Consider the following 23,437-nt stretch of genomic DNA (forward strand, 5'->3'; position numbering starts at 1 on the left):
ACTGGCACCAGCTGGGTGAGCATGGACATGTTGACCAAAAGGTCTGTATATGGATATATGTGTGTATATGTTTAGAATGCCTTTGGGGCAGTGGTAGAGGCAGATACATTAGGGGCATTTAAAGCACACAGATGATAGAAAATGGAGGCCTACGTGAGAGAGAACATTAGGTTGATCTTGAGTAAAACGTTTGCATATCATGGACCGAGGGGCTTGTACTGTGCTGAAATGTATCATGTTTCCTGTTTAATCGTGCTCTTTTATGCCTTGTCGAGTAAGTGCTCATCTGGACATAAAATCCTGTAAAAGGAACTCTACATCGACCACTAAGACAATGTAATCCAGGTTCTCACTAGAGTGAAAAGCCCCTGGTTTTTTCTAGGTCTATTAAGAGGAAATATTTCCTATTTACTATCCTACCCATTTAGATATTTAAAGATGACAACTAAAAGCATCCTCACATTAAATCCAAAGTAGTTCTAAAAGTACATATTTAACTTTGAGGACTGTTTGCAAATTGCGTCCATCCCCTCCAGTATAGAACAAAGTCTTTTACTTTCAAGTGTGTGACTCTGTGTGTAAAGAAACCCATGAGCAGAGAATACACAGTACCAAGACATTATTCAGCATTTTTATTAAAGCAAGCATTCTATAATCCAAATATTCAGTTTCAGTTTTTAATGCTCAGCCATTAAACACACTGTCAACTAAACACAGTGTGGATCTGCTGAACATCTCCACAGTAATGGATTACAAAATTTTAAAGAAAGGAATGCATCAAACGTTTCTGTGCATAAAACACCTACCCCGGCCTAGAAAACTTTTCATTTTACAATTTTTTTTGTAATTTTCCCATTAAAGTCTAGGACTAGCATCGCTTATGCCAGACCTGGTAGTGACTTCATTTCATAAGCTTAGAGGTTTCCTTTCTGTTTTTGTATACATTTTCTGTTTTGCGATGTTTTAAAGTTTTTTTTAACTTTTCCAATGTTTAGATTTTTTTCTTCAGTAATGCAAGCTTCACTGTTGTCCTCTCCTGCAGAACAAAAACAAAATTTTACATTTATTGTTCCAAATATATTTCCTGCAAAAGAATGGGTAGAATAGACTTGAACTCAGCCAATAGTTCAGCAGTACATTGAGTTATTTCAGACAAAAGAAAATTGATGCACAAAAAGTACAAATGTGTACTCTTGCATATAAAAAACTACCAATTTCTTGACAGCAGCAAGCTAATTACCCACTATGATTACACAACTCAACAATTTTTTGCAATCTGATTAGGAGAGAACATTTGTAGTCAGGATAAAGTCACAGAATCAAATAGCAACTGTTCAGTTTGACGTTCTAACTAAATTAACCTCAGCAGTAAAACAATGATATTAACTCCTTCACTCTACTATATACACATTACCCAATGTCACTATATGGACATTTGATCAGTCTAGGTATTTAACAGTTACCTGTACAGTCTGTTTCTTGGATTGTTTTCATATTTATATTCTGCATTTTTTATGCTGCTTCAAATCCTGAAGTAAAAATCATTTTGTTCTCCTTTGCACGTATGTACTGGAGAATGACAAAAAATCTCGAATCTTGTATGGAATCGTCATTCGGCCCATTATGTCACTGTTGTTAATGACTGTTAAATTCTGACCAAATATGTTCAATTTAATGGTCATCAGCTTTTTTGAATTACGCTCCTGAATCCACAAAGGATGCTGCCTCAGTTGACAGTTTTAAACGCCAGCTCAAAACCTACTAACCTTGCTTTTAAGTAACATCATTGTCTTTTATTTCAACAAGCTCCGGGACAGCTTCTTCCACCAGGCCATCAAGCTGATTAATTCACACTGTATTTCTATGCTATATTGATTGTCCTGTTGTACATACTATTACAAATTACTATAAATTGCACATTTAAACAGAGATGCAATGTAAAGATTTTACTCATGAAGGACGCAAGAAATAGTCAATTCAATTTACACTTTATCCCACTGTAGACCATTTGGACCTACACGTTTGTTAAAGTGCTCTTTAAATAAGTTATACTATTTAGCCCAATATATCCTTACCAAACTTGGCTGTTTAACCCAATTCCATTTCCCACCCCGCAGCATTTTACAGCTAATGGCAATTGTTCTTAACGTGTGCATAGTGCACAAGCCCCTCAGGGAAGCAATGCCAAACAAAGACCACAGGAGATCAAAGTAGTTTTAATAAGGGGTCATTTAAATATACCACTCTGGAACCAATAGGTCTATATCCTATAACCTAAATTTGGCTGTGCTAAACAAGCTTTAGGCTTGTTTACAACACGCAGAATCCCCGAGAAAACTACAACTCCTTAGGAAGGTCTCAAGATACAATTAGGAATTAATGTAGTGTGGCAAGAACAAGGAGTCTATTCAGCCATGATAGAGGTGATTAACCAAGACTTTAAATACAAAAAAGGTTTTTGCCTCTATCACTTAAGGCAGCTGCATTCAACGAACAATAACAGAAGCTACATAGCTTCACAACTACAACTATCCTGCTACCTTCAGCAATCTGTGGACATTTGTTCATTGATAGGTGTTTACAATTTACAGCTTTCTTCCTCAAGGCTAATGATGGAACTGTTACTGCAAAAACTGTATGATGAACTGCACTCACAGTAACTGAGCACTGACAGCCGTAGTCTTTGTGAAAGGGACACTTTACCCACCTCCTGAAAATTTTTAAACACCAGCAGCATTTGGCACAACTACTTTCTGAGCAGCTTCTTTTGCTTGATGGGCCTGCAGTACAGCAACAGCTTCATCAACCTGAATTACACAATAAAAATTAGTCCTTTCTGTAACAAAGCAAATGCACAGTACATTTTAGCAGGATCAAATACTGAGCATATTAGAATTAGCGCTATTAATATATACACAAGCTCAATATAGATTTGTTATATATTACACTGTACACTGAATATTTAAAATGATCAGCAGATCTGCAAAGAATGCAGCTAAAATTTGAAATGATTATCCATATCTACCTTGGAGCGCAAAGACTCTGGGGACTCCAACATATGAAGCAATTCCGAGTTGTCTATCTCAAGAAGCATCCCAGTAATTTTACCCGCCAAAGTTGGGTGCATGCTCTGTATCAGTGGGAAAAGGCGTTCACCTACAAAGAAGATTTCAAGTTAGAAAAGACTACCAAGTTAGAACAAGCTAACAACCTGCTTGTTGCACATCAAAACACACTAAAGCTAAAAATGTTTTGCTCTCCATGGAGTATTTAGAACATAAAACATTACAACACAGAACAGGCCTTATGGTTCAATGTTGGGCTGAGCTCATAACCTACCCTAAGATTAATCTAACCCTTCCCCTCCTCCATTTTTTTCTATCAACCATGTACCCATGTTGCTTCACAACATTCAAATCCTTGGATTATGTTTAAAATATCCTGTTTCTACAACATATCACTGCAAGTTGCCATATCTAAATTGTTCTATTAATGTTAAGAAACAATTCCTTGTTCCAGACTCCACTGATAACTTTAGATTCTTACCCAGCATCTGCTTCTGTTCTTGGGGAGGGGCAGCAGCTAGCATGGAAGCAGTCAGAGGTTCCTGGCCTTGTACGTGAACTGCAGGCTGAAACGGAAAGGCACACATTAAATCCAGAATATAAGTTTGGTCACAATGCCAATTTTCAACTCGACTTGATCTCAACTGTATTTTAGACTAATCTGAATCAAGGACTAGAACATACTCTGGAATACATGCACCCGTTTAATCTGGTAGCATTATTCTGCTAGCGATGGTTGCTACTTTCTAGTAATGAGATGTGTAGAGTACCACACAAAAAACAGATTGAGCAGCAACCTTACCTAACCAATGCCTACATTACCAATGTGCCCTGAGTTGAAGCCAAGACAAATGTCAATGTTGAAAATGACCTGATAGAGTTCTACAGCACCAAAACTGATTCAAACCAAGCTTTTTGTCCATCTATAAACCAATTTGCTCACTTAAAGACCATCCTTCTTTGCCTTGACTAAATGTCTCTCAAACATACTAATCATATCCAATTTCACCATTTTCTAGGCATCAACTCTGTAAAATATACTCCTTAAATTTCCTTTAAATTTTTTTCCTTTCATCTAAAACCCATTTTTCTGATCCCTTGAGGAAAGATTTTGACTGGCTACACCTCAGTAATCTCTCTGTTGGCTCAACATTTAGCTTTCTTTGCTCAAGGGAAAACAAGCCCAGCCTATCCAAATCTTCCTCCAATCCAAACAACATCCTTGTCAATTCTTCTGCATTCTCTCCAGCATAATCACATACTTATCATGATGTGACCAGACCTCCAAGTGCAGCCTAACCAGTACTCTAAAGCTGTTTGCAAAATCTGAATAGATAACGTACCTGTTGCATAGCAACCGGAGGCTGGGTATTTAGATGTTGTTGAGGATTGCGGACTCCTGCAGCATATTTGTATTGTGTAAACGAGCGAACACCAGGAGCTGTAGCACCAGCACGAGGTCCCATTGTCTGTGTTGCTGTGTTAGCTTTAAAAAGAAATTCACAAAGTTCAAAAGTCTGAAAACAGTTGATATTTTGTTACTTGCTAATTGTTAAACTAGTCAGGTAAAATACTTCCATACCTTAAATATTACATCATTTGCGCTCCAAGTTCCACAGCTAATTTATGTAAATATTTGACTAAATTTTACTGAACAGCTCACTGAAGGAAAAGCTGACTCCATAACTGTTTTCCCACACTAGTATACAATGTGCAACCTATCTTCCTTCTGCAGTACAGGCAATGGCAATGACACGTTGGCTCTTTAGAAAAAAGTTTGCACAACTCAGGATATCCCGACTATTTCAGAGCCAACGAAAAGCCTCCAGTTAAGTCATGCACATCTTCCCCCTCTGGTTAGTGAATTGTCCAACCTGACAAGCTTATCAAATGCTTCCCAAATGTCCCTAACCACAGTATCACCCTTATGGCATGGTTGTCAAAGGGGAAATGCAGAGGAACCTGTCATGACTAATTCTGCACAATTGCATAAACAGTAAAGTTAGTGACAAAATAATCATATGTTTAATGGTAATGATTTAACAAATCTGTATAATGCCTTATCCAGAAAACTGTTTTAAGACTTTAAAATAATTAAACTGGAAAAATAAAAACCAAATGCAAATTGTACATTTATACCTTGTCACCTTCAGTTTAATCTGGCACAAGTTTCATTTAGTATAAATACACTAGGCAATTGCAGCAGTTCACAAGTTTGACTCTAGAATCAAGTAAAACTTCGTTATCAGGCTCAGGATTTCCATATGTGTGCAAGAATCCCAAATTTTATGACATTTATAAGAAATGCCAGCAGAATTGAATAGAACTGTCAGACTTGCACGAGTTCAAAATGAATGCAGCTTTATTACCATAGTAAAAAACCAGTATTATTAATGACTAGCTGATTCTGAAGTGCTTGTGATAGTTTTGTGAAAAAATGCTAGCAGCTGTAGCAAAGTTTTAATACCTCAAAATAATTTCTACATCATTTGAAGATCAATGTGCTCCCACAAGCCTCCTCATCTTGCCATGAGGCTAAACTACCTGTGTTTTTACCAAGAAATGAAAGCAGTTGTTTTTAGATCAAAGGATACAAGAAAACAGAATTGCAGTTAAACAGTGAAACATGCCTCAACTATTAACTCCCTGGTTTTCACTAGGTTTAAAATACATTCTTACGAACAGACAACTCACCAACACGCTGAGTGCTCATGACACGTGGCACCTGAGCAGAAGTTGGTCTCATGGAGCTGATGGTTGGTGGTCGGGGACCTGTTGGACGCATGCTGCCAGGCATACTCTGGAATGCTAACAAGGAAATCCAATTTTATAGAAATCGGGAAAAAAAAAATCAAAGTTAGGATGCAGAAAATCTACTCAAATAGTAACTGACAGTCACACAGAAATGCTTATCTTTACTTAAAAGCATTCTACTTACGTTGTGGCCTGACACTCTGGGCAGCCCATCGAGCGCTGGGTCGAAGCTGTGCAAGCTGACCTGTTGGGTAATATGCAGCACGGTTCTGAGCCTGTGAATAATTCAGTCAAAAACGACCTTTAAAATGTTGTCATTACATCACAAGCTCGTTTATGTTTATTTCATAAACAACACTCTTAATACAACATCACCTCTACTTTTAGTGTACAATAATTTACCTGTGGGATTGCTGCCATGAAGTACCCAGACGGTGGAGCTGGTTGATAAGGATTGATAACAGGATTTGGAACAGCTCTGACACTCGCCATTCTCTGCATGTATTGGTTTGTCAGATGAGCTTGTCGTTCTTCTTTTCGCTGAGCCAGAGCAACATACAAAGGCTTGGTGCTAACAATCCGGCCATTCATCTCTGTTACAGCCTTGGTAGCTTCCTCTGGTGAAGAGAAACAGACAAATCCAAAGCCTTTACTGCGCCCATGCTCCATCATCACCTATATAAATAAAAGGGAGATATTTCATTCTGATAAACAACCAGTTTCAATTATTACCTGAACAATACAAAATTAAGCAAACTTGACATTCTTGTGTTTGAAACTTGTTGTCTTTAAAATTTCATCCATTCAACAATATTCCAAAAAATTAAATTCTGAAGCTTAAACAAAACCCAAAGACTTTTACATTAAGATGCCAATTTACCATTAATCTACTTCTACAATTCTGACAAAAAGTTATTCTTCCTCTGACATGGTAATGTATTAGGCACAAAGTAACAATACCTTAGCACTTGTAATTGTACCGAACGGTGAAAATTCTTTGCGCAGTCGCTCATCATCAATACCATCATCCAGATTTTTGACATAAAGATTGACCCCCTATAATTGAAAAATATCCAAGTTTAATCTTAGCTGTATTTAAACATAAATATTCTTTAAAAACTCAAGACTATTTGAAATGACATATTCCATACAGAAGCAACAGACAGAATTATGCAATCCCTTAATCAAGTTGAAACCTAGTCATCTTTACATATTAACCATGAATGGAGATGGCAACTTAATGGGGAATAGATGATTTGTGAACATCTCCATTACTAGCAGCAGAGCTGAAACCTGATGATAAAAGCCAGGAAGATAAAATTGCATTTAATAGCATTGTTGATAAGGATACTCCAAGATGACCTTTGGAATGCAGAAACTGCTCTAATGTATAAAACAGCCATTTCAAAACAGCAGTTTGTTTTCATTGTAACCATTGTAATAACCAGGATACTGTCAATGATGTTGACTAAAAAGGCCAAGGTAACTGCTCACTTCATGAACATTAGCAATGCAGAATCTTATTACTTCAAACATAAAGTGAAGACCCTAACCCTAATGCTTCCAAAACATGGCCTCTCTTCAACTAGTCTTCCAAAGCTTATCAGAAAGTCCGTTCATTTTTTGGTGATCAGCTCTGAACTAACTCCTGTGTGACAATGTGGAAACTGCTCAGATGTGTCATTTGATTAGAAGCAGAATAAATTCAGTGCCAGCCATTTCAATCAGTTAATTTCAAGTATTAACTAACTGGCAACAACTTGCTCACTGATGCTTAGCCCACTTTACTTCAGACCTTTTCCAAACAATCAAGCAGCACCAGGACAATCTAAGTATTTGGAAGCAGTGAAGATTGAGGTGGGGGCTGGGGGGGTGTTTAGAGGAGAAACCATTCAATTAGACAAAATAAAATCGCTCAAGGGAATGTGCTAGACCCCAAACACCATTCACCGCTTCAAAATCAGAAATGGAAATGGTCATTGCCAAATACAGTGTTCACTATCAGTCATCAACATAGAATTTTTCAGCTCAGAAACATGCCCTTCAGCCCATCTAGTCCATGCTGAACTGATATTCTGCCTAGTCCCACTACCCACACCTGGATCACAACCCTCCCTACCACTCCTATCCATGTACTTATCCAAACTTCTCAAATGTTACAACCAAACCCACATTCACCATTTTCACTGGCAGCTCATTCAACATTCGCACCACCAAGTGAAGAAATTTCCTCTCCGATTCTCCTCAAGTATTTCACATTCCACCCTTAATCTATGACCTCCAGTTCTAGTCTCATCCAACCTCTGTCCCTCATAACTAAGCTGTGGCTGAATACAGTAGGGTCGGTTAATAAGTGCCAAGAACTTTTCCCTCAGACGAATTTCAGACAATGGTGACCACTGTTGTATAACCAACTTTTGACGTGCAATGGCATCACAAACAAATACGTCACCAACAGAGCAGGCCAGTAACCACTAAGTTCTCTGGATCAGCCACTTGTCAAATTGTTTATACTGCAGCAGGTGGCTCACCACCAAACACCCCAAATCCCCTCCAAGGTGCTGAACAGGGCACCAAAACAACCAGCAAGGTGTCATGTACAAAAAACCTATTTGATTGCCACCTCAATTAATAGACAAGTACTGTGGTAGTTTGCCATGACTCACCACAGAACATCATCCATCATGTGGAAGACCATGAGCAATATGTGCACAAGAACATCACAAAACCGCGCTTTCTGACTTGCATGTCCATCATTTCTTCATTGCCAAATCAAAATCCTTGTCAATCTCAAGTAGGATTCTAAAACATCATTTCATTAACAGATTCAGCAAAGCAGGACAGCCCACTGAGTTCCACATGTACACTTACATCTTTCACGATTTCTAGGATATTCCCAAGATCCATAATTTATTGTCCAACCTTAATGGCCTTAAGATAGTGAGCTTACCTTGAAGCATTGTGCAGGTACTCCCAATGTCTCAAGGCAGGTAAGTACCTTCTGAAGGGGCACTATTTTTTGGCCACAATGTGAATAAAATCTATTGGGTGTTACTGTACACACAGAACCCCAGTGGGCTCTTCTGCAATGCCAAATGTAATAACAAACACTAAAAATCGACAATTACAAAGAGTTACATTTACCAACACATTGATAGTCAAAAAAAAGTGTGATCATCTATAACCAAACTAATTACATTCTCATTTTTCATTGCAGGTAAAGTAAAAGCACAAGACGAGCAAGTTCAGAAAAAAGGGGAAGTACCACCAATATGTACTTTAGGGAAAGCAATAAAAGAACAAGATGATCTTTAGGCAAAGTCTATGTGAAATGTTACATGCTTCTCTCCACAAATACTTCTAAGCTTGCAGAATATTTTCACTTTTAGTATTACATTCAGACCTAATTTTGATGTGATTCTTGAGCATACAATACTGGAGGAACTCAGCAGGTCAGGCAGCATCTATGGAGAGAATAAACAGTCGTCAGTTCAGGCTGAGAATCTTCATCATGTGAGTCCTGATGAAAGACCTCAGGCCAAAACACTGACTATTTATTCCCTTCCCCAGATGCTGCATGACCTGCTGAGCTCCTCTAACATCCTGAGTGCGTTGCTCCAGATTTTCAGCATCTACAGAATCTCCTGTACTTAGATAAGATTACTCTTGCTTTAGGTCAATGACTTGAAACACCAACAGTTTTGCTATTTACCTGGTATCTTGTGATTCGGTCCTGTTTCATCTGTTCAAATTTGCGTTTCAGCTCTGTCTGTCGCTCGACTTTTTTCTGGGCCCGGCCAACGTAAACCTGCCTCCCATTAATTTCCTTTCCATTCATCTCATCAACAGCCTAGAAATGCATTTAACAATGCTAAAAGAGGGAAGAAGCACCCTGATGCAAAAATTAACTGCAACATTTACAGGCATGTTAGAAACCTGCATTATTACAGGCTAAATTTCTGTGCCTGCCAAACAACCAAATGCATAATACTGCTTAAAATGCATTTCTGGAAAGCAGGATAGAAATACCGGAATACCCAAGCACGCTTTATGGCATTGATGACTAGTTCACAATACAATACCCTCCTGTAGCCAACTAGACAACTTTTCCTCCATGCTTTATTTCACAAGGGGTCAAAGCTCTTAAGAACATTATAGGTGACTGAGTTTAAATCTCTGTAAATCATGTTGAGAATTCAGAATTGCTCATCTGGACATCTGCTACATCCAACAGTTGCTTACCTTTTGTGCATCTTCATGTTTTTCAAAACTGACAAAGCCAAACCCCTTTGATCTTCCATTGTCATCTGTCATAACTTTTACACTCAGGAATGCTCCTGAAAGAAATGGAACAAAATGCAAAATTTTCAGATATGCAAAATAAATACAGCTAACAATCTGTAGTCAAATATTTAATCCACTGGAAAGGTAAACTAAGAAACTTTGAGACTTTGAGAAAATCCGTGCCATGTGAAAGGAGCAAGGGTGAAACCTGTTGCAATTGGTGTTAAAGGATGTGCCTTTTCTCAGCTTTGACTATAAATTTGCCAAGTGGGTATAGTAGTGGTTGTCGTAACCCTATTGCAATACTGGACGCCAGGTTTAATTCCTGTAACTCTGTGGGTGGGGTTTTATATGTTATCCCCATAGCCTTGTACTCCAAAGGTGAGTATCGGTTAGTAGCTTAATTGATCACATGGGTGTATAGTTGGGAGGCCAGGGCTCATTGAACTGGTAGGGAAAGCGGCCAGTGAGTGAGTGGGCCAGTGAAGGAGTGGAGCTTTGAGGCTTCGACGAGAGAGGCAGAGGACAAGCTTTCTCACAGTTGGTCTCTACAATGCCTCCTGAGATGGTGATGTGCCTCTCATGTGAGATGTGGCAGTCTTGGGGGAATGCCCCTCTCCTGCAGTCACATCCGCCAGAAGTGATGCGGTTGGGTGATCTGGAAGACTGTGTAAGGAATCTGGTGCAGCAGCTGGATGACCTTCGACTCGTAACGGAGAATGAGGCAGTCATAGATGAGAGCTACAGGAAGGTAGTCACACCTAGGCTGCCGGAAGCAGGTCGTTGGGTGACAGTCAAAAGGGGGAAAACAAAGGTGAGCAGACAGGTAGTGCAGAACACCCTTGTAGCCATTCCCCTGAATAATACGTTTACCGCCCTGGATGCTGTTGGCGGTGACAACCGACCAGGTGTGAGCCACGGTGGCAAGGCCTCTGGCACCGAGTCTGAATCTATGGCGCAGAAGGGTGGGATGGAGAAGAAGAGAGCTGTCATCATTGGAGACTCTATAGTCAGGGTAGCAGACAGGAGATTTTGTGGACGTGAGAAGGACACCCGCATGGTTTGTTGCCTCCCGGGTGCCAGGGTCCGGGATGTCTCTGATCAGGTGCATGACATCCTGGTATGAGGGGGAAAGCAACCAGAAGTCTTGATACATGTTGGTACCAACGACATAGGCAGGAAGAGGGATGAGGTCCTGAAGTGTGAGTTTCAGAAACTAGGCAGAAGGCTGAAGAACAGGACCTCAATGGTGGCATTCTCAGGATTGCTGCCAGTGCTACGTGACAGTGGTAGTAAGAATTGGAGGAGATGGCAGTTGAATGCGTGGCTGAGGAGTTGGTGCAGCGAGCAGGGTTTTAGATTTTTGGATCAATGGGATCTCTTCTGGGAACCTGCATCTGAACTCAAGGGGGAGCAAAACACTTGCAGGTAGGTTTGCTAGCATGGTTCAGGAGGGTTTAAACTAATTTGCAAGGGTGATGGGACCTGGAGCAATACAGCAGTGGAAGAAGTGCATGGAGTAAAACCAGATCTAACATATAGAGAGGCTTTGAGGAAAGAGAAGCAGAATAAAAGGTGTAAAGGTAGTAAGGTGGAAGGGCTAAAGTGTGTGTACCTCAATGCAAGAAGCATCAGGAACAAAGGTGATGAACTGAGAGCTTGGATACATACATTACAGAGACTTGGCTGGCACCAGGGCAGGAATGGATTCTCAATATTCCTGGGTTTCAGTGCTTTAAAAGGGATAGAGAGGGGGGGAAAGGGGAGGAGGGGTGGCATTATACTTTGTCGCCAAACAATTGATACTAGAACATACAATCATCACAGCAATATTTGATTCTGCGCTTCCCGCTCCCTGGATTACAAATATTAAATATTAAAAATATTTAAAATGAGTAAATATTAAAAATTTAAATTATAAATCATAAAAATAGAAAAATGGAAAGGTTGTGCAATTTGGAGGGTATGGCCATATCCGGGTCAGGATCCATTCAGCAGTCTTATCACAGTTGGAAAGAAGCTGTTCCCATATCTGGCCGTACGAGTCTTCAAGCTCCTGAGCCTTCTCCCAGAGGGAAGAGGGACGAAAAGTGAGTTGGCTGGGTGGGTCGTGTCCTTGATTATCCTGGCAGCACTGTTCTGACAGTGTGCGGTGTAAAGTGAGCCCAAGGACGGAAGACTGGTTTGTGTGATGTGCTGCGCCGTGTTCACGATCTTCTGCAGCTTCTTCCGGTCTTGGACAGGACAACTTCCATACCAGGTTGTGATGCACCCTAGAAGAATGCTTTCTATGGTGCATCTATAAAAATTAGTGAGGGTTTTAGGGGACAGGCCAAATTTCTTTAATTTTCTCGGGAAGTAAAGGTGCTGGTGGGCCTTCTTGGTAATGAACTCTGCTTGGTTGGACCAAGTCAGGTCATTTGTAATATTGACCCCGAGGAACTTAAAGCTTTTGACCTGTTCCACTTGTGCACCACTGATGTAAGTTGGATTGTGCGGTCTGCTACTCCTTCTGAAGTCAACAACCAATTCCTTCGTCTTGCTGACGTTGAGGGATAGGTTATTGTCTTCGCACCGTGCCACCAGGTTCTTAATTTCCTCTCTGTACTCAAACTCATCATTACCCGAGGTACGGCCTACAATTGTTGTGTCATCAGCAAACTTATATATTGAGTTTGATGGAAACTTGGCTACACAATCATGGGTGTACAGTGAGTACAGCAGGGGGCTGAGTACACAGCCTTGTGGGGCACCGATGCTCAGAGTGATTGTAGAGGAGAGCCTGTCCCCTATTTTTACAGCCTGGGTCCTGTCTGTGAGGAAGTTGAAGATCCAGCTGCAGACCTGAGTGTTAAGGCCCAGGTTCTGGAGCTTAGGAAGTATGGTATTAAAGGCAGAGCTGTAGTCAATGAAAAGGAGCCTTACGTATGCATCTTTATTTTCCAGGTGTTCTAAGGAGGAACGTAGGGCCAGAGAGAAGGCATTTGCCGTTGACCTGTTGCTCCGGTAGGCAAATTGCAAAGCATCGAGGTTGACTGGTAGGCTGTGGTTGATGTGTGCCATAACCAATCTCTCGAAGCACTTCATAGCAATTGATGTCAGAGCCACAGGTCGATAGTCATTCAGGCATGCCACCTTGCTCTTCTTCGGCACTGGGATTATCGTTGCCTTCTTAAAACACGAGGGGATCTTAGACTGAAGCAGGTCAGGGATACTATTACTGCTACAGAAAGGGTAGGTAATGTAGCAGGGTCCTCTTTTGAGTCAGTATGGGTGAAGTCAGGAACAGGAAGGGAGCAGTTACTCTATTGGGGGTATTCTATAGGCCCCCTGGTAGCAGCAGAGATACAGAGGAGCAGATTGGGAGGCAGATTTTGGAAAGGTGCAAAAATAACAGGGTTGTTATCATGGGTGACTTTAACTTCTCTAAAATTGATTGGCACCTGATTAGTTCCAAGGGTTGAGGTGGGGCAGAGTTTGTTAAGTGTGTCCAGGACGGATTCCTGACACAGTACGTTGACAGGCCAACTAGGAGGAATGCCATACTAGATCTAGTATTAGGTAACGAACTGGGTCAGGTCACAGATCTCTCAGTGGGTGAGCATCTGGAGGACAGTGACCACCACTCCCTGGCCTTTAGCATTATCATGGAAAAGGATAGAATCAGAGAAGACAGGAAAATTTTTAATTGGGTAAGAGCAAATTATGAGGCTATAAGGCTAGAACTTGCGGGTGTGAACTGGGATGATGTTTTTGCAGGGAAATGTACTATGGACATATGGTCGATGTTTAGAGATCTCTTGCAGGATGTTAGGGATAAATTTGTCCCGGTGAGGAAGATAAAGAATGGTAGGGTGAAGGAACCATGGGTGACAAGTGAGGTGGAAAATCTAGTCAGATGGAAGAAGGCAGCATACATGAGGTTGAGGAAGCAAGGATCAGATGGGTCTATTGAGGAATATAGGGAAGCAAGAAAGGAGCTTAAGAAGGGGCTGAGAAGAGCAAGAAGGGGGCATGAGAAGGCCTTGGCGAGTAGGGTAAAGGAAAACCCCAAAAGGCATTCTTCAATTATGTGAAGAACAAAAGGATGACAGGAGTGAAGATAGGATCAATTAGAGATAAAGGTGGGAAGATGTGCCTGGAGGCTGTGGGTGAGGTCCTCAATAAATACTTCTCTTCGGTATTCACCAATGAGAGGGAACTTAATGACGGTGAGGACAATATGAGTGAGGTTGATGTTCTGGAGCATGTTGATATTAAGGGTGAGAAGGTGTTGGAGTTGTTAAAATTCATTAGGACATACAAGTCCCCGGGGCCTGACGGAATATTCCCCAGGCTGCTCCACGAGGCGAGGGAAGAGATTGCTGAGCCTCTGCCTAAGATCTTTATGCCCTCGTTGTCCTCGGGAATGGTACCGGAGGATTGGAGGGAGGCGAATGTTGTCCCCTTGTTCAAAAAAGTTAGTAGGAATAGTCCGGGTAATTATAGACCAGTGAGCCTTACGTCTGTGGTGGGAAAGCTGTTGGAAAAGATTCTTAGAGATAGGATCTATGGGCATTTAGAGAATCATGGTCTGATCAGGGACAGTCAGCATGGCTTTGTGAAGGCAGATCGTGTCTAACAAACCTGACAGAGTTCTTTGAGGTGACCAAGCATATAGATGAGGGTAGTGCAGTGGATGTGATCTACATGGATTTTAGTAAGGCATTTGACAAGGTTTCACACAGTAGGCTTATTCAGAATGTCAGAAGGCATGGGATCCAGGGAAGTTTGGCCAGGTGGATTCAGAATTGGCTTGCCTGCAGAAAGCAGAGGGTCATGGTGGAGGGAATACATTCAGATTGGAGAGTTGTGACTAGTGGTGTCCCATAAGGATCTGTTCTGGGACCTCTACTTTTTGAGATTTTTATCAACGGCCTGGATGTGGGGGTAGAAGGGTGGGTTGGCAAGTTTGCAGATGACACAAAGGTTGGTGGTGTTGTAGATAGTGTAGAGGATTGTTGAAGATTGAAGGGAGACATTGATAGGATGCAGAAGTGAGCTGAGAAGTGGCAGATGGAGTTCAACCCGGAGAAGTGTGAGGTGGTACACTTTGGAAGGACAAACTCCAAGGCGGAGTACAAAGTAAATGGCAGGACACTTGGCAGTGTGGAGGAGCAGAGGGATCTAGGGGTACATGTCCACAGATCCCTGAAAGTTGCCTCACAGGTAGATGGGGTAGTTAAGAAAGCTTATGGGGTGATAGCTTTCATAAGTTGAGGGATAGAGTTTAAGAGTCGCGATGTACTGATGCAGCTCTATAAAACTCTGGTTAGGCCACACTTGGAGTACTGTGTCCACTTCTGGTCGCCTCACTGTAGGAAGGATGTGGAAGCATTGGAAAGGGTACAGAGGAGATTTACCAGGATGCTGCCTGGTTTAGAGAGTATGGATTATGATCAGAGATTAAGGGAGCTAGGGCTTTACTCTTTGGAGAGGAGGAGGATGAGAGGAGACATGATAGAGGTGTACAAGATAATAAGAGGAATAGATAGTGGATAGCCAGCGCCTCTTCCCCAGGGCACCACTGCTCAATACAAGAGGACATGGTTTTAAGGTAAGGGGTGGGAAGTTCAAGGAGGGATATTAGAGGAAGGTTTTTTACTCAGAGAGTGGTTGGTGCGTGGAATGCACTGCCTGAGTCAGTGGTGGAGGCAGATACACTAGTGAAGTTTAAGAGACTACTAGACAGGTATATGGAGGAATTTAAGGTGGAGGGTTATATGGGAGGCAGAGTTTGAGGGTGGGCACAACATTGTGGGCCGGAGGGCCTGTAACGTGCTGTAGTATTCTATGTTCTATTACAGTTCTGGATCTCTAAGTAAAATAATAAAAACTGGCCTTGAGGTAACGAAAAGTTATGTAAGGTCATTTGGAATTTAAAAAAAAATGATAGGCCACACAATTAATAGGTGCAAGTCATTTTTTTGTAAAGCACTACTGAGAAGCAGTGTGCCATGCCTATTAACCATGAAGGATTACAGAATCTGAATCAGGTTTAATATCATTGGCATATATTATGAAATTAGTTGTTTTGCAGCAACAGTACATTACAATACATAATAAGAACTATTAATTAGAATACTGAGACAGTATTCATGGATTCAATCTGATGGTGGTGGGTGGGTGGGGGGAAGCTGCTCCTGAAATGTTGTGTCCCTTCAGGCCACTGTACCTTCTCGATGGTAGCAATAAGAGGGCGTAACCTGGGCGATGAGGATCCTTATTGTTGGAAGCCACCTTTTGAAGGTGTCCTTGATGCTGGGGAGGCTAGTACCCACAGAGTTTGGCTAAGTTTACAACTTTCTGCAGCACTTTCCAATCCTGTGCAGTGGCTGCACTGTACCAGACAGTGATGCAACCAGTTAAAATGCTCTCCACAGTGCATCTGCAGAAATTGGCTTGTGTCTTTGGTGACATACCATTCATCCTCAAATGCCTAATGAAATATAGCTCCTGTCGTACTTTGTAATTGCATCAACAGGTTGGGCCCAGGATAGATCCTCAGATGTTGACACCCAGGAACTTGAAACTGCTTATCCTTTCCACTTCTGATCCCTCAATAAGGACTTGAGTGTGTTCCCTCGACTTCCCCTTCCTAAGTTCACAATCAAGCCCTCAGTCTTACTGAGTGCAAGGTTGATGCTGCAGCACCACTCAACTAGTTCCTGTACGCATCCCTGTCAGCATCGGAATTCTACTATCGATAGTTGTGCTGTCAGCAAATTTATAGGTAGCATCTGAGCTGTGCCTAGCCACACAATCATAGGTCAAGAGGGTCGAGCAGAGGGTGAAGCACGCATCCTTGAGATGTGCCAGTGTTGACCATCAGTGAGAAGTTACTTCCGCCCTGCAAAAGACTATAGTCTCCTGGTGAGGGAATTCAAGGATCCAGTTGCAGACAGAGGTAGCCCCACGTTCTCAACATTAAAAGTACATATATTATCAGAGAATGGATACCAAACAATCTTGAGATCTGTCTTCTTGTAGGCAACCACAAAGAAACAATAGAACCCATTAAAAAAACAAGAGACTTTTAAACAGCCAATGTGCAAAAATCGTGCAAGCAATAAAAACGCAAGACACAGATCCACAGAGTCCCTGAAAGTAAGACGACTGCTACGCAGCCAGTTCAGCAGTAAAGCAAGTGCCAATATTTGCAGGTCACAGTTCCAGTCAGTTCAGCACTAATACAAGTAAACCTCAGTATCAAGCTGAATACCAGTCTTGGTCTTGATCTTTAAATCAGCCCCTAGATTTAAACTCTTACACTAACTTCTACATTTAACTTTTTCACTCTCTGGGCCCAGGCCCCACTGCTTTGATCTGGCCCCAAAGTACATCTCAGCAATGGCCACCTGAGGTGCAACTCCAGTTCGTTGAATCCTTCAGGATACCACAAAAACACCAGGTCATAGATGGTTCAAAAGCACAACTCTCAAAGGAAAATTATAGGCTGTAGATGGCAGTGTTGCAGACCAGAGAAAGTAATTAACAGAATAAATGGCAGTTTAGTTTGCTGCTTGTGAAGCGTCACTGTGTCTTGCCAGCGCCCTCTCTCCTCCAGCCTGGAGGAGGTTTACATGAGTTGTAAGCTGCAGAACCAATCCTGTCTTACATAGAACTTATCTCCTTAAAATTCTATGTAAGACAGGATTGGTTCTGCAGCTTACAACTCATGTAAATTAATCAAGTATACAGACTTAATTCTTAGTATATAGCTATCCTAGCTTCATGGCATACAGTATGAATGTAACCAAGTACTGATTTTTCTGGTACAGGTTTGGTCTAGATAACTGGCCAAGTCAGAAAATTGTGGTTTCATTCTGGTGTGCATTTCTGGTGTCCTTACTTGAGGAAAGATGCAATTGTCTTTAGAGGCTGTGTAGAGGAGGCTCACCAGGCTGATTCTGGAGATGAAGGTGTTACCTATGAGGAGAGATTGAGTAGCCTGGGACTACGTTCACTAGAATTCAGAGAATTGAATAAGAGGGGATCTTACAGAAGCAAAATTATGAAAGAGATAGATCTGATAGACATAGGAAAATTGTTTCCACTGGTGAGTGAGGCAAGAACTAAGGGACATAGCATCAAGATTTTGAGGAATAGATTTAGGATAGAGATGAGGAGAAACTGCTTTTCCCAGACAGTAGTGCATCTCCGCCCAGGAAAGCAGTAGAGACTATCCTCATTAAATAGACACAGATAGATAAATGCACACTAGAGAATTAAAGATTATGGGGAAAGGCAGAAAGGTGGAGCTGAGTCCACAGCCAAATCAATCACGATCTTACTGAATGTCAGAGCAGACTTAATGGACCAGATGGCCGACTCCTGTTCCAATTTATGTTGATGCTCATATATTAAAACCATACAAAAGAATCTGGAAATACGATTAAATGTTTTTAACCAATCAAGAGGAATGGGTTTGGTTGAGAAACAATCTAAACAAATCTCAAACATTTTCAAACAAAATCACTGATTTTGCATGGAAAAGCAAAGCTTTTATTTTGCTAAATTTAGTTGACAAATTTAATAAAATGAAAACTCACCGAATTTGTTGAAGATTTCTTTCAGCCTTTCGTCATCCATATCTTCCCCAAAGTTCTTGATGTATACATTGGTGAATTCCTTTGCTTTGGCTCCTAGTTCAGCTTCGCGTTCTTTGCGGGATTTAAATCGACCTACAAAACTATAGAAAGCGTTAAGTTTGAGATGCTATTTCAACTTCCACAACTTTCCTTAAAAATAGTGACTTTTAAGACCGATTTCCATCTAACTTAGCTCTGCATAACTTACTTCAGTACGTTCAATCTTGAAACTGAATTGGGGGATTGCATTCAAACTTCGATTTCCTAACCTTGATATAATTGTGTTAAAAATGGATGAGGAACAACTATCAAAATGAAACCTGACTGAACTGCTTCCTTCAGAACCCTGAACCTGGAAAGAGCCTAATCACCATCTCCTTTTGAGCCAAGGGCTAAACCACAACTTTAGAATCAATATAATTCAGCAACTTACCAATTCACACACAATGATTTAACATCAAAATTGTTTTTGATAGACAAATGTACAAATATTTTTAAAAGCACCATATGGATAATAAAACTAATAAGTTAGGTGCTAAACAAATGTATTATTCTGAATAGAGAACATGTTACATATTTTGAGTTTCCACAAATTATTTTTTCAAAAGCAGGCCTGATAAGCACATTCACCAAAAAACTTTTCAGAACCTCAACAAAAAATGCACAATTTCAACTAAAGGACATCTAACTATCCTCCTGTTCTAGCTTCATAAAATATTAACTTTACTATCTCCACCAGAAATAACTGCAATTCAGATGATCTGCCACAGGATTTCCAGAATGTAATCCTAATCTCCTCTACGCTACTCCCCCCAACACACTTTCTAAAGAAATCTCAGCTCTAGCATACAGTTGTCTTCACCAATATCTCCTTGCATTTAATAATGCTCCTACGAAGTACAATAAAGGCACTACACAAATTGTTCTGTATATTTTCTGAAAAATAGTAGAACAACCATTAAATACATATCAAAGCCAGTCACCCAAAGTAGCCATTGGCTCTCTGAAATTCCCATGGGTATCTTAAGTACATGTTTCACCTCTTTTGGCTCATTCTCATTGTAAGGAATACTTTTCCATGTAACAATACTATGTCAACACTACTTTCTGCAACAGATTTTTGCTCCAAGCCTAAAAACTTGTCTGTTATAAATTAGTGTATTTGAAATCCTCATACATACACTTTACGATCATTAAGAAGCATGCCATTCATTTTTTCAATGGCTCGCTCTGCCGCCTCATGGGTCTCAAAGTGAACAAATCCATAGCCCTTGGAACCATTTTCATCGCAGACAACCTAAACAGGGTGAGCAAAGTCCTTGGTCAAGAATACATACATGCCCAACAACTATTTCAAACATTTTCTAAGTAAAAATTGTCTTTATTCCCCAATGTTAACTTAATTTCTGTTACAATAGAGCAACAATGCTTTTAACAGAAAAGCACCTGGGGCAATAGAGGAGGTATAATCAAAAGCCGAAGTCCAAGGAAGAATGCCTAATGTTTCAGAAGAGCATTTTTAAAAAGCAAAGCTAGAAAGATAGAATGAAGACAAATTCCAGATTGTGGGGTATGGAGTGAGAAAGCTGCAGAAAATAATGAAGCAATCCAGGTATTATAAAAGTGAAGGTAGCAAAACAGATTTGAAAATAATTGAGGTCCCCAAGGAAAGATATGCCGCAAGTTTTCAAAAATATAGGTGCACAGTTTAACGACAAACCAAACTTTGTAGTGTGAAAAAATGCACAGCCAACCAAGAGACTATTGGATTAGTTCCAACCTGGAGCTGTCAAAGACTGACTGCGTTTCAGCATAGGGAGTCACATTAAAAATGTTTACCTCAGGATTATTATGATGAATGGATGGAATAAGAGCTTTTTATTTTTAGAAAATGTTATCAAATTAGTCCTTGAATTAGATACAATTTCAGGTTGGATTCGAGTTCTAAAGATAACTGCTGAACCTCACCGGGTGTAAAGTTTTGTAAAAACTGTAGAAGTTGTATTCGTTGACCTGAAAGAAGAGCATATAGGTATAGAAAGGAAAACTTACTGATAATTGCATTTGTAATGAGGGAAAGAACACAAATACTCATATGTGCATGTTACATAGAGTACCAATACACCCACATCTGGAATTTTGTTCTCTTTATGGAAAATGGGATATGTCTTAAGTAGACTAATGAGAGGACAGAGCTCATTTTGTTTATTCTGAACAAATGTTTTGCAAAATTGTAAGAAAGTAGATCTATTGAATCACCATTGCCAAGCTTTAGAATCAGATTAATTTCTCTCCAGTTCAGAAGGATGGCACTCAATTTTGACTGAAGTAGAGGAAGCACTTCAATCATTTGTATCACACTACAAGCTGTTGCTCACAGCTTTTGACAAGGAGCACGATTCTGAAAACAGAGAACTCAAAATTTTTAAATAAAATTTCCAACACCAGTCAATTAATTTGATTATTTCTCACCTTGCAAGACAGGATGTTCCCAAAAGCTGAAAATGTATCATACAATGCTTTGTTATCAATCGATTTATCCAAGTTCTTAATGAAGATGTTGCCAACTCCAGATTTCCGCAAAGATGGGTCACGCTGAGACCACATAATACGAACAGGCTTGCCTTTGATAACATCAAAATTCATTGTATCCAAAGCCCGCTCAGCTAAAGTAAAAAAAAAATGCTTGCTTAGCACTTTGACAATTATGTTGAAATGCAGTCACTGTCAAACATAAACATGACAAATTTGGAATAAGCAACCTTCAATAAAAGCAATGTGCTCACAACCCAATATTCAATTTTAATGCCAGCTCAGAGATGGATAACTAAAAAGGCCATTAGGACGAAAGAGATTAAATATGAAGGTAAGCTAGCCAATGATACCAAAGGGCATACCAAAAGTTTTATCAGATATATAAAGAGCAAGAGGCAAAATTAAATATTGGACCATTGGAAAATAATGCTGGAGGTAATAATAGGGGACAAGGAAATGGCAGACAAACTGATTAAGTATTTTTCATCATTGTGGAATACAGTAGCAGTCTGCCAGTGTTTGAGAGTGGGAGCCTTTTCGGATTAGCTGGAAGTGACTTGTGGTGTTTCACAGGGGTTGGTTTTAGGACTTCTTTTTATGTTGTATGTGTTTCCTCTACTTCAGTCAATGATTTGGATAACAGAGTTGATGACTTTGTGGCCAAGTTTGCCAACGATAGGAAGATAGCTAGAAGAGCAGGTAGTGTTGAGGAAGCAGAGGGGCTACAGAAGGACTTAGACAGAATAGAAGTATGGGCAAAGAAGTGGCAGATGGAATAGAGAGAGAAGTGTAAGGTCACGTACTTTGGTAGAAGGAATAAAGGCGTAGACTATTTTCTCAACGAGGGAAAAAAGAAATCAAAAACCCGAGGTGCAAAGGACCTTGGGTGTCCTCATACAGGCTTCCCTAAAGGTTAACTTGCAGGGCGAATCACTGGTAAGGAAAGCAAATGCAATGTTAGCATTCACTTTGAGAGGACTAGAACATTAAAACAAGGATGCAATGCTGCAGCCTCGTAAGGCACTGGTGAGGTCTCACTTGGGAGTATTGTGGGCAGTGTTTTGCCCCTTATTTAAAAGATGTGCTGGCATCAGAGAGGGTTCAAAGAAGGTTCACAAAAAATTATTCCAGAAATGAAAGACTTAACATATGATGAGCATTTGATGGCTCTGGGCCTGTACTCACTGGAATTTAGAATCTCATTGAAGCCCATCAAATATTGAAAGGCCTAGATAGATTGGACGCGAAGACGATGTTTCCTATAGTGGGGGAGTCATCTCAGAATAGAAGGAATTTCTTTAGCCAGAGGGTGGTGAATCTGTGGAATTAGTTGCCACAGTCAGCTGTGGAAGTCAGGTCATTGGGTGTATTTTAGGCGTTAGTTGATAAACGCTTGATAAGTTAGGTGTGAAAGGTTACGGGGAGAAGGAAGGAGGATGGGGTTGAGAGGAAAATGATTCAGCCATGATTAAATGGTGGAACAGACTATGAGCCAAAAGGCTTCATTCCACTGTCTTATGGTCTTATACCTCCCATCCTCCTTCAGAGTGTCATGGAATCCTACATTTATTTAATAAAATTAGGACTTCACTTTCAGCAATGTACTTTTGAGAATGCAGCATTCCCATCTTTGCAATTAAGAATTGGTTATCCTTCGATTAGGACCAAAAGCCAGAAACTTCTCACTCAAGGGAACCGAGCTTCTAATTGACACTTCCTATGTACACGCAGCAATATCTTGGAAGAGCAGAACTGTAGGGCGTTTACTTTCTGCTTGCGTTCTCTACCTTTATTCACCATCAGAATCAGATTATCAGATTAGAAGACAGAGGGTAGTGCTCAAAGTGACTTATTCGAGCTGGAGGTCTGTAATTAGTGGTATTTCGCAGGGATCTGTGCTGGGACCTCTGCTGTTTGTGATGTATATTAATAATCAGGATGAAAGTATAGATGAGTGGGATAGTAAATTTGCAAGATTGGCAGAGTTGTGGACAGTGGTGAAGTCTGGCAAAGAAAATAGATATAGATCAGTAGTAGATGTGGGCAGAAATAGAGTTTAACCCAGTTAAATGTGAGGTGTTACACCTTGGTAGAGCGGTGAGATCTAGCTCCTTTAAAGTGGTTACACAGGTCAATAGGGTGGTTAAGTCGTCTCATGGAATACTTGCT

General features: G+C 40.6%; 1 protein-coding gene across 1 annotated transcript in view; it reads right to left on the reverse strand.

Annotated features, from left to right (window-relative positions):
- Positions 1-617: 617 nt before the first annotated feature.
- The window catches only part of pabpc1b (poly A binding protein, cytoplasmic 1 b), a 29,670-nt gene continuing 6,850 nt past the window's right edge, over positions 618-23,437 (reverse strand). Inside the window, exons 2-15 of the mRNA XM_063055342.1 lie at positions 21,206-21,399; positions 19,915-20,030; positions 18,695-18,834; positions 10,062-10,156; positions 9,532-9,669; positions 6,780-6,875; positions 6,222-6,494; positions 6,004-6,094; positions 5,760-5,873; positions 4,409-4,551; positions 3,547-3,631; positions 3,026-3,156; positions 2,708-2,807; positions 618-1,036 (exon numbers count right to left, since the gene is read on the reverse strand). Coding sequence (XP_062911412.1) covers positions 2,721-2,807; positions 3,026-3,156; positions 3,547-3,631; positions 4,409-4,551; positions 5,760-5,873; positions 6,004-6,094; positions 6,222-6,494; positions 6,780-6,875; positions 9,532-9,669; positions 10,062-10,156; positions 18,695-18,834; positions 19,915-20,030; positions 21,206-21,399 — 1,703 coding nt within the window. The 3' untranslated portion in view covers positions 618-1,036; positions 2,708-2,720. The remainder of the gene's footprint in view (positions 1,037-2,707; positions 2,808-3,025; positions 3,157-3,546; positions 3,632-4,408; positions 4,552-5,759; positions 5,874-6,003; positions 6,095-6,221; positions 6,495-6,779; positions 6,876-9,531; positions 9,670-10,061; positions 10,157-18,694; positions 18,835-19,914; positions 20,031-21,205; positions 21,400-23,437) is intronic.

Source organism: Mobula hypostoma, chromosome 1, assembly GCF_963921235.1.
Source record: "Mobula hypostoma chromosome 1, sMobHyp1.1, whole genome shotgun sequence".
In the NCBI taxonomy this organism is placed as follows: Eukaryota; Metazoa; Chordata; class Chondrichthyes; order Myliobatiformes; family Myliobatidae; genus Mobula; species Mobula hypostoma.